We start from the raw sequence: 12005 nt of genomic DNA, 5'->3' as shown, positions 1-12005 counted from the left end.
CTATGTCTATGTCAACCCGACAGGCAGAGTCATCAGAGGGGGGGGAACCTTAACTGAGAAAACGCCTCCAGAAGATGGGCTGTAGGCAAGTCTGTATGGAACTTTCTTAGTGATTGATGGGGAGGGCTCAGCCCATTGTGGTTGGTGCTATCCCTGGCCTGGTGGTCCTGAGTTCTGTAAAAAAGCAGGCTGAGCAAGCCATCATGAGCAAGCCAGTAAGCAGCACCCCTCCATGGCCTCTGCATCAGCTCCTGCCTCCAGGTTCCTGCCCTCACGGCTTTTGATGATGAACTGTTACATAGAATGGTGAGTGAAATCAACCCTTTTCTCTCCAAATTGCTTTTGGTTATGGTGCTTCATCACAGCAATATAACCCTAATTAAGACACCTCTTCTCCTTGGCTTGCAATACTTCTTGGTTGTCTTCCATTTAGAACAAACATAATATTTTCCATTTTTTTGAAAGTGGTACAAGTACTTCATACATATGATTTAATTCAGTTAAAAAATGTAAACAGTGGCACATTGTAAATATCATGTCAGCTCTGGAATGTTTCAAGTTTTAGATAGCTACATAGAAAGCTAGGATGCTTTTAGCTTCTATGTGAGAATCTGAGTTCCCCTGAATATTGGCATCAAGAGCCAAGTGATAACATTACAAGCAGGCAGCGTTTCTGTATTTTACAAACAATACTGCCCCATATTAATGAACTATCAGACAAACAGCCCCATCAGAGCTTGACACACAGGTGCTCTGGAGTCAGTGAAGCACCCTGGGAGCTCTTGGCTTGCTTTCCCCAAGCTAGTGTTGGGAATGTCAAGGGCTTGATGTCAATGTAGATCGTGATTACAGATTGTTAATTTTTGCTTCATGAATTGTAGGGCTGGCAGCTGTCTGCAGAATACTGTGAGATAAACTACAGCTTGCTGCCAGTGACACATCAGGGGAAGGGAGTTTTAAAAGCCAGCAAATTAACCACTGCTTTTTAAGAACCTGAGCAAAGGTTAGCCTCTGCAGACAGGACTCCTGCCCAATGATCCAGAAGGAGCATTTTGTAGGCAGTCTCGTTTTTACTGGGATTGAATTTAGGCCCTTTGTGTGCCAGGCAGGCAAGGGCTCTACTGCCAATGCCCTCAGCCCTCTCTTCACTGTTTGAATTTGAGATCCTCCTTCCTCAGCCTCCTCAGTAGCTGTCTTTACTGGCCTGCACCACCACTCCTGGCTGTCAACTCATTTTGAAACCCTGGTGACATTTTAAGTCACATACATGGCTCCTTGAGAAATAGCATTTAAAAAAAAAAGGAAATTAAAACACTTGATTTTTGCTGGCAAAGGTAAAATCAACCCACAAGGAACATAGCAATTAGTCCTAACACCCCTCCCCGCCCCCCAAAAAACCCACCCTGAAACCAACCCAAATCCTGTAGTTCAGAAGAAACTGGCTTCATCACGGCTTGGTGGCTGGAGGCTTAAAGAGTCCCACCCTGCGGAAGTATCTAACGATGAAGGGTACAGAGACCAGGGTGACGCTGATCCTCACCGGTGCAAACAGCTTATGGATGGCATAGGCCACCACAAATGTGCTGGTGCCTGCTGCCATTTTGGATTGCACCAGCGACTCTTTAAAGCCAAGCTTAAGCAGGATTGCAGACATGTCTATGCCACTGGAGGAGAAAGAGGCAAAGAAAACATTACAGCCAGGGATTAAAGGAAGAAACTGATTTGCCTAGAAGGTTAACAGTATTTTTGCTTTTTATTAAAAAAATCTTATGATTACTGTAGGTATGAGTATGGGCAATGCACATGTCATGGCACACATGTGGAGGTCAGAGGACAACTTCCAGGAGTTGGTTCTCTCTTTCCACTGTGGGTTTTGGGGTGGAATCCAGGAAGCCAGGCTTGTGTGGCATGCACTTTTTACCTACTGAGCCATCATGCTGATCCAGATGAACTATATATATTTTTAAAATATATAATATAAGGAATTGGATGAATAGGTAGGTTTCAGCAAACAAAACAAAACAAAAACTCAAAATAAAAACAACAAAAAATTCATCCACATATTAGCTTACCTTTCCACAGGACAAAAACAAAACAAAAAATGGTTTTCAGACAGGGTCTCATGTAGCCCAGGCTGACTTCAAATTCTATGTAGCCAAGGAAGGAGGACCTGGAACTGTGAGCCTCTTGCCTCCACCTGAATGCTGGGATTTCAGGTGTGGTTGATGCTGTTTGAGGAATGGAACCCAGCACTTTGTGAATGCTGGGCAAGTATTTTACCAACTGGGCTGCGTCCCAGCACTTCCTTAAGTTATTGTAGACAGGCCTCATGCTAACGCCCAGGCTAGCCTTCACGGCATTCACAGGTGTGAGCTACCACATCCAGCTACAAACATAATGAGCAGCATTGAAAACCATACCTGGAAACAACTGTGTAAAATATTCCCAAGGAGACCAGCGAGATCCCAATGTGCAGCGACACGCCCACAGCCCCGTATTCTTGGAAAACCTTCTTCAGCTGCTGTGATCTGCTTAGCTTTTTCTTGGGGCCGCTGGCACTACTTCCTGACTCAGGGATTCTGCTGGGCTCCTATGCACAGACCAAAGGGAGGTTAGGTTGGTGGCTGCCACCTGCTTTTACCCTTATCTGAGCTGTATCTACCCACTCAGACATCAATTATCACTCCCACTCCCACTCCACGAGGGCTAGGTCAGCGGAACAATGGCCCTGGAGATGTCCAGGTCATCTCCTACTGCAGGACTTGGCAGATGTGATCTGGCCATGGGACTTGAGATGGGAATGTTAACTTGGATTTTTCTTGGTGGATTCTTATAAGGGAAAGTGGGGGGGGGCAGGAGTTGAAGTCTGAGAGGTGCTGTGGGATGTCTTTCTGCATGTGTTGCTCTGATTGGTTGATAAATAAAGCTTCATTGGCCCATGGTGGGGCAGGATGGAACCAGGCGGGAAAATCCAAGACAGAGAGAGAGAGAAGAAAAGAGAGCAAGGAACCGCCATCCTGCCGTCTAGGGAGCAGCATGTAATGGCTAGCAAGAGGCCTGCCATAGACTACATAGTTTGTAAATAATATAAGCCTCTGTATGTTTATTTGGGTCTGAGCAGCTGCAGGACCTGGCTGGACACCGGAAAAAGTCTGACTACAGAGAGGAAGAGGTGACAGCAGGTCAGAGGTCTGAAGATGCTGCTGTGCTGGTCTACTGGTATGTGGGCATGGCTGGGGTAGGGGGGGGTGGGGGTGAGCAGGAGGCCTAAAAACTGTAGAAGGCAGGACACGGATTCTGGCCTGGAACCTCAGGAAGAAATTGGCCCTGATGTCACCTTGACTTTTAGCTCAATGAGGCAGATTTTGGACTTCTGACCTCTAGTACAGGAGCGAATGTGTCAAGCATCAGAGGAGCAGCACAGCCTGTTATCAAGGCCAGAGCTGATGCTTGACTGGAACAACTTTAGGAGACACGTCTGGGTAGGTCTGTGAGTGCACATCCACAGGGGTTAAGGGAGGGAGGAAGACCCACCCTGCCTGTAGGTGGCACCATTCCCTGGGCAGACCACCCCCCACCCCCAACAGGAAGAAGAAAGCGCTCTGAGCACCAGCGCCGATCTCTCTCTGCTTCCTGACTGCAGATGCAATTGGACAGACTGCCTCACCTTCCTGCCACCATGACTTCACCACAGTCTCCCCCAAGTGTGGGCCAAAAATGAGTCCTTCCTTCCCGATGTGGCTTTTGTCAAAAATTTGGTCACAGGAATGAGAAAAGTGACCCATGAGAGCTCAGACCCCCCAAGTCTGTGGACTGAGCACACAACGCCATGTCTGTACTAGCCCAAGAGGGGAGTGGGATTGGAACAGGGTGGGCTCCAAAAGCCATGTGCCTTCACTGAGACCAGACACAGGGCAGGGAAGGCCGATTCCTGGACAAAATACTGACCAGATGTGTACAGAAATGACCCAATCGCTGTCCAGCAATCTTTTTTAAAAGACAGCTTTGTGAGTCGATTCTTTTCACCTACTGTTACATCTGTGTATCGGCCACTTTCCTGTTGCGTTGCGGGGGCGGGCGGGGGGCGCCACAGTCAAAAGCAAATCGTGAAAGAGTTTGCTTTGGCTTACTGTTCTCGAGGGATAAGAGTCATCTTGACTGGGAGGCTTGGCAGCATGGCGGCACAGCAAGCTGGCCAGAGCAGGAAGCTGAGAGATCACACCAGGAAGCAGAGAACAAACTGGAAGTGGAGCAGGCCACACTCAAAGCCCACCCCCAGTGAAAGGCTACACTTCCCCAAACAGTGCCATCTACTGGAGACCAAGTGTTCAAACGTCTGAGTCTAAGGGGACACTGTCATCTAAACCAGAGTAGGTACCAGGAATGGAGCTCAGGGTGGTCAGGTGTCTTATTGGTCACATGGGGTGATCTTAACACTCACTGGATCATCTTCTGAGTCTGCAAATTCAGGACAGACAACAGAGGTTCCAGCCACACTTGGATTAGACAAAATACACCTCTATGAGAGTGCTCTTAACCAAAGGATTTATGAGTCTTCCTCTGGTTAGTGATCCTGCAGCTGGGGAGATTCCTCCCTGATTTTAAGCTGTGATTCTGCAAAGGCAAGGGGGATGAGCATGCCAGGATCCCTAGGAAATGAGTCAGGACTCCCCTAATGAGAAGCAAATGGCCCCATGTTCTGAGCAGCAGCCCTGAAACCCACCAACTGTGCCCATACAACCAGTTGTGCCACACTGCAGGGGACCACCAGGTCTGTAGCTCTGGGCCCTCAATTTGCACTTGTGGGATAAGGCTCATGACCTTGCTGTGTCCCTCACCAGCACCAATGTGCACAAACGCTGCTGTCCATGGATGCTGATCAGTGGGCAGCTAGAGCGCCCTTCTGTTTGTACCTATGCCTGTGAGCCCAGCTTTCAAAAGGCCTGGAACTGGGTCTCGTCACCAGTTCCAGAGGTGACCAGAAGGTAATCACTAAGCTTAGAAAGGAAAGCCTTGCTTACCTGACCCTTTGTCCTGGCCCTGCTAGCTCAGGATGTGATCCAGGGGTGAAGTGTGTGTGTGTGTGTGTGTGTGTGTGTGTGTGTGTACATGCACGCGTGTGTCCATCCCACATGTAAGATGGAAATACAAATGCTACCTTCTTCAAGAGTCCCTCCACTGTAGCCTTTAATTCCTAATCAAACAGTACCTCCATTAGGCTTTCCAAGGCTCCTCTCTTTAATTTTAAGATTTATTTATTTTATGTGTATGGGTGTTCACCTGCATGTGTGTACCTCAGGTACATGCCTCCGATCCCCTGGAACTGGAGTTACAGATGGTTGTGAGCTGTCCTGTGGGTGCTGGGAATTGAACCCAGGTCCTCTGCAAGAGCAGCCAGTGCTCTTAGTCATCAAACCATCTCTCCAGCCTGCTCCCCTCTCTAAAACAAAGTCTGGTCCTAACGCTTGCTCCTCCAGCCCCGTGGAAGCTGCTGTTTATTTTCTAGCTGGAAGTCTGGCTGCCTTTCTAGTCTCCTCTCTGGGCCAGAAGGCCTTTTGCCAAACCTGAGGGTATGAACAAAGGGGCCTCATCAGGGACAGCCGTGGCTGCTCTGGGGCATGAAGAATGGGCCATACTGAGACTGCCTGGGCCAGGCGTCAATGGGCTTCTGACTGACACTAGCCTAACAGAGATGCAGGCACTGGGAGGGCTGCAGATGGTCCTATCAGCGCAGCCCAGGGGGAGGGGATTACTTATCAGAAAGAACCAGAGCCTCTGCAAGCATTTCAGCAGCGGGGTGCAGGGCCCAAGGACGGGAGAGGGGCAAGTAATGGCCAATACAAGAAGGTGGTGGCAGCTTTTCTTCCTGTCCTCCAGAAACAGAACATCCTGGAAAATTCTCTCCTCTTAGGAATGGCCCACTCTTGCAGGACATGAAGGACCATGGATTTTCTTCCAAGTCCCTGAGGGGTTTAAAGAAGCTAAACCAAAGGGATTTATGAGTGACCTGCAGGCAATGGGGCATCTGTAGATACTCACTCTCTATAGAGCATCACTGTTACTACCCCCAAGCGCTCTGGACTGCCATGAGTGTGTGATACGGACCTCTAAGTGCTCAGGCAGGGATGCTGCTCAGTGGTAGAGTATCTGGCATGTGCCAAGCTTTTATTTCCTAGCACAGTATAAACCCAGTTCGGTGATATAAGCCTATAATCCCAGCCCTCTGGAGGCAGGGGCAGGAGGATCAGAAGTTAAGGCTTATTGAGTTGGAGGCCAGCCTGGCTGGAGTACATGAGACTTTGTTTCAAAACAACCAGAGGAGAGCCATAGCTCAAAGGAGCAGGAAGGTTGATTACACAGTGTTGTGACACTCGCTTCCATTCACTTGATAACCCCCCCCCCCCACCCATGTGCTGACTTTGTACCGAGCAGTGTTCTGAGTATCATGGAAACATCAGTCCATACAATTCTCACAACATCCCCACAAACGGAAGAGGACCTGCAAGGCCCCGAGGGGTTCAGTACGTAACCAAGGACAGCACCGTGGTTAACTAGATCCCAGTGCCAGCACTACGCCTTCTGTAGCTTCTCTGGGTCAGAGTGTTCCGGAGCTGGGGACAGTGCAATGAGCAAAACAGACCAACCTCAAAGGAGACTATGGCCTTAGGGAGCAGAGGACAACAGTGACATACAGGAGAAGGGACACAGGAGACAAGGAGAGGGAGGGAGGAGCTTGGGGGAGGAGCTGCACAGGAGGCAAGGGAAGCCAGCAAGCCACTTGAATAAGAGCGTCCCCCCTCAACCCCATGTCACTTGGTCTACATGACCCTGAGCCATGTGATGTGAAAAGATAGGCTTCTGGTGCAGCGTATCTCCTCCCTTTCTGGCACCATGCAGTCCTTGCTGTGGGCAGAGGTGGGCATGCCACTCAGACACTTGTTAATGTCTAGAACATTTGGAGACCCCAGCTGGCCTCCTAATGAAGGCGATGGAGTGGGATGCTGGATTGAGGCCCAGGGCAGGCCCTTCCCTCACAGCTGGTTCCTCAAGGAGTGTCTTTTGTTCTAACCTTCTGTTAGGTTCTTATTCCATCCATCTCTCAACCTGCAGAAGAGACAAGCTTGGCTCCTGGGCTCTGGGGGCCCTGCTGTGGTGTGTACTCACACTGATGACAGCAACTGCTGGGGGTGGCATGATGTACCAGATGCCAGTTAGCATGCTGTCTCCTATCACATTCACCCTCTGGGAAAGGCATATTAACATTTCATTGGATAGACGTGACACCGGGCAGAGGCAGGGACCCTAGGGGCTGGAGACCACACTCATCCTTGCTGTAAACACACACCTGTTGAGGCAGTCGGGGCTGCCAACAAGGCTGATGTGCTGGAACAAGGTGAAAGACAGTTCCAGATCACAAGGGCAGGGAAGAGTGGAGCTCCAGAGAAGAGACAATGTGTGTGGGATGGAGAGGTACACCACTGGTAGTCAGGGAAGATTTCCTGGAGGAGAGGGAAGCTATGCTGAAGAATCATCAGGAAGCAAGTTGGTATGTTCTGAGCATCCTGCCCTGGGCTCAGGATTAGAGATGAGGCCAGAGTCCTGTCTGTCACCCAGGAGAGGAGAGGGGAAGGAAGTCCATCCATGTTTGTGTGGGGCACTCAAGGACAGGGACCAATCCCTTTGGCAACTTACTGAAAAGCTGCAAGAGCAGACAGTGCTCAGAACTGCCTGACTCATGGTGGTGGTCCTCCAGACTCTTGGTGGCAAAGGTCAGACGCAGGTCCAGGCTGCCTGGGCCCGGGTCTGAGGTCACATGGCCCATGGATGGGTGGGTCCAGACCGGGAGTAGGCAGCTGGAAGCCCTCTCTTGCAGGGATCCAGGCATGTGTCACCAGGACTTAACACTTCTGATCTCAAAACTCCACTACTTTCTTCGGAGACCCACTTGAGCTGCCCTGCTGTCTGAATGGAAGCTGGTTTTCACTCTTAGCATTCAGTGAAAGCAACCAACCGGATGAACTGCCTGCCCCGAGAGCCTGCTCCTCCAGCTAGATAAAAAGGGTGGCGCAACCGGCACAGGGAGGAGTTAGATACACCGGCTCCCCGAGAAGCCGCCTCCTGGGCCCAGAGCCCAGGCCTGAACTTCAAAAGGGACTTCAGAGGCCCGCTTAGAAGTTCACAGTGAGTTCGGGCCCCTTGCGATCCGCTCAGTAACGCCACTGTTCTGGCTTTCGAAACTGGAGCTTAGCGGGCGACTCCGTGACCTTGGGTCGCGCACCACACCACCCCCAGCCTCAGTTTCTCCGTTTGCTTAACTGAAAGAGATTTCTTTTTTCTTTCCGTATTCTGGGGATCTGAGAACTCAGTGACCCCAGAGGTGACCCATTTTGGGCAGGTACAATGCAAAGCTGACCTTGGGGCTGGCCGTGGCATGGCGCTTGGGTTTTGGGGATCGGGGTCCGAGTGGGTGTGGGTGTGGGGAGGCTTACCTGGAGGCTAAGGCAGTCCCTGCGGGACGTGTGCAGCAGCCGGGCGTCCGGCCCCGGGCGGGTCAAAGCCAAGGCCCAGAGTGGTGGAGCGCAGGAGGTGGCGGCTCCCAGGAGCCAAGGGGCCTGGGGCCGTAGCCGGGTGCCCACTCTTCCCGCCAGGCCAAGCACTGCCAGCAGCCCAGCCATGGCGCGCCGCGAGCGCCGCTCCGGTGCTGCCCACTCGGGAACCAGCCCCAACAGAGCGCGGTGGGCGGGGCCGTGGCCGTGAACCCTCCCCGCCAGGCCCCGCCCCACCCTCTCCAGGCCCCGCCCCCGGAGCGGAGCTGAGCGCGGGGTGGGCCGGCTTTACCGTGGAGCGCACGCTTTGGGCTCCACCCACCAGCTCCGCCCTCGTCAGAAGCAGCCTATCTCTGAGTGGGCAGGGTCATCCGGAGCCGCGTGCACGCATCCCCACCCCTAGGCCCCGCCTCCCTAGCTAAGTGCCACCTTCTGGAACGGGGTGGGCGGGGCTGGGAACCTGCCGAATCCATCAGCCTGGCTCTAGGAAGCTCGGGCCAGTCCTTTGTGGAATGCATTTTTGCAGGGCTTTCCAGGAGTTTTGAGTTTCCAGATTGCGAAGTGTGGCTGTTGTTGTTTCATGCCGAGGGCACATGAATTCTTTGTTTTTCCTCCCAGCAGAAAGGGTGAAATCTGGAAGACTGATGCTTACATGATCGCTTTAAAGAAGAAAGGGACTATAGCAGTTAACACCCACTTGAAGAAACCCTCTAAATGACCCTACTATATTGTTGATGTGACCATGAAAGCAGCCACTGTGGAAAATAGTTTGGTACATTCACAGATAGCTAAAAGTACACAAACCAGGTTGCCCAGCAACTCCACTTCCACAGCATCTCAAAAAACAAAGACTCACATTTCAGTTCCAGACAAAAATGTGACAGGAGCTCACTCTCTCTCACCTGACTCTCTGCATTGCTGGGGACTGGAGCCCATAGGAAGGAAGGCCTGGCTGGCATAGTTGTGCCCCCTCTATCTTGAACTTCCAGAACCGTGAGCCAAAATTACCCCCCCCCCATTTTTTTTTTTTAATAATTTAAGAAAGAAACAGAAGTAAACTGTGATCCTGACATGGTAGTGCAGGTCTGTAATTCCAGCACTCAAGAGGCTGAGTCAGAAGAATTAGGAAGACCATACAAGGACTTGTCTTACACACATGTACAAAAGACTAAATAAATATTCTTTGTTTTATGTTTGGTTTTTCGAGACAAGGTTTCTCTGTAGCTTTGGAGCCTGTCCTGGACTAGCTCTGTAGACCAGGCTGGCCTCACAGAGATCCACCTGCCTCTGCCTCCCAAGTGCTGGGATTACAGGCGTGTGGCACCACCGCCCGGCTGACAAAAATATTCTTACAGGGCAACCCAGATGTCTGTCACCTGGGGAATTTAACCACAGACTGTGGCACAGTTCTGGAGTGGAGCTCATTCATTAGGGATTAAAGGGGCACTATCTGGGGTTGGGGAGATGGGTCAGCAGGCAAAACACTTGCTGCATAAAGTGAAGGTCTGAGCTCTAATCCTGGGACTCAGGTAAAGGGGGAAAGGAAGAACCACCATCTCCACAAGGCTGTCCTCTGACCTGCACATGTGCCCCCACCCCAATAATGATAAAAATTGACCCCTCTGTCCAGGACAGGTCTCAGGACTGCCATGTCAAAGGGAAAATTCCAGCCACCAATACAACGTGCCTCAGGATTTCATTTTCACAGAATGACAGAACAGGTAAGGTTCTGGAGACCCAGAACAGGTCAGTGGCCGTCTGCAGCTGAGAGTGGGAGATGAGATAGGATTTAAGGAGCATGGGGCAGTGAGGGGTCACTTCAGTACACTTAGCCCAGGTCACTTTTATGCTATGCTTCATACTCCAAAGAAACCATTCCAACAGTCCTCCGGACAGGCACCGTGGCTCATGCCTGTAGCCAGCGTACTTGGAAAACAGAAGCAGAGGCAGGAGGATGGTGAGCTCCAGGCTAGTCCCTAGACTCAGGCTCATTACCCAGAAGAATAAAACTAATAAAGCTAAAATTCTCACAATGTGTTAGCTGCATTTCAGCTGGGCTAAGCTGTTACCGTCAGAAAACACACTAGATATGCATGTGTTCTGTTTATCATAGTTTGTAAGAGTATCTGAAGGAGGCAAAGTGGTCCTGTGTGGAATACTATTGTTGGGGTGTATAAAGACTAATTAAGGGTATAGTTCTCAGTCAAACTGGCCCTGCAAGTCCAGCTGTGTGATCTAGGGTTGGTGGCTCAACCTCTCTGAGCTGCAGTTTTTCACTTGTAGGATGAAGACGCTGATAGTCCCCCTCTTAAGACTGTTGGGAGAAGTCTTTGACATGACCTTGGAAAGGGCCTTTACTTAGTGCCTGGTGCACAAAGAGAGTGAGTGTGTTATCTGGGATGTCTCCAAGGTGTCTTATCCAAGCCCCCAGGTTCATAGCGGCCTCCTTAGATAGCAGTTCATCTGGAGGGCCTGATAGTTCCTGCAATGTTCCTGTGGCTGGGTCTCCTTCATTCACTTAGGGCTCCTGTTCTGGCTTCACAGAAACTGAGTTTGTGACTTTTGATTTATGGGTTCTTGGGTAAGAGAAAAATGTTATGGAAGAATCTTTTTGTACATTGTGAAGATGTGTCTTTGCCAAGACACCTTCTGATTGGATTAATAAAGAGCTGACTGGTTGATAGCTAGGCAAAAAGAGGTTAGCCCAGAGAGCCAAACTGAGAGGATGCTGGGAAGAAGATCGGTGGAGTCATGGGTACTTGCCAGGAGTCTGGGAGAGAAGCAAGATGAACATGCCATGCTGGAAAAAGGTACTGCCACATGGTAGAGCATAGAAAAGAAATATTGGTTAATTTAAATTGTAAGAGCTAGTTAGTAACAAGCATAAGCTATCAGCTGAGCATTTATAATCAATAATAAGTCTCTGTGTGGTGATTTGGGAGCTGGCGGTCCTGACGAAAAACTCCACCTACAGAAAAACACGTTTTACTTTCCCCCTTTAAGTCTGACAGAGGATGAGGAGTGCTGCAAAGGCTGCCCACCATTAGCCATGTGCTCATATGAAGCAATTAATAACGTGTGTGCAGATGTTATTAACGTACATGCTCAAGTACAGTTGTGTCCAGAATACAGCAAATGAGAGTGCCCTTCTTCCCTCTGTCTCCTGTTATCCTCCACTGTTAGCAGAAACTCCTGTCTACAAACTCTGGGCCACATGGGGATGGCATCCTTCCCTCATGCACACACTTGATTGTCAGCATGGCATCTCATCAGTAAGAGAACTTTCCAGCACACAGTTGTGCACAGAGGATGCCACCAAACAATTATGAATTAGTCTGGAGATTTTCAAAATATTCCTGAAGCAAATATGAACAGGGTGCAAGTAGGGGTTGAGGATAGAAGACTCGGTTAGCCATGTCAGTTGACTTCTCATCTGGACTCAGTTTTGGAGGGGCTGTT

General features: G+C 50.3%; 1 protein-coding gene across 1 annotated transcript; it reads right to left on the bottom strand.

The window, feature by feature from the left end:
* Positions 1–247: 247 nt before the first annotated feature.
* Positions 248–8762, bottom strand: Fam210b (family with sequence similarity 210 member B). Its single transcript, XM_036183819.1, has 3 exons — positions 8490–8762; positions 2421–2590; positions 248–1664 (listed from the first exon to the last, which is right to left on the bottom strand). The coding sequence occupies exons 1-3, from the start codon at positions 8673–8675 to the stop codon at positions 1448–1450; spliced, it is 573 nt and encodes a 190-aa protein (XP_036039712.1). The 5' UTR covers positions 8676–8762; the 3' UTR covers positions 248–1447.
* Positions 8763–12005: the final 3243 nt, after the last annotated feature.

This window comes from Onychomys torridus, chromosome 4 (assembly GCF_903995425.1).
Source record: "Onychomys torridus chromosome 4, mOncTor1.1, whole genome shotgun sequence".
In the NCBI taxonomy this organism is placed as follows: domain Eukaryota; kingdom Metazoa; phylum Chordata; class Mammalia; order Rodentia; family Cricetidae; genus Onychomys; species Onychomys torridus.
Note: the sequence above shows the minus strand (reverse complement) of the source record. Positions and strands in the feature narration are given on the sequence as shown.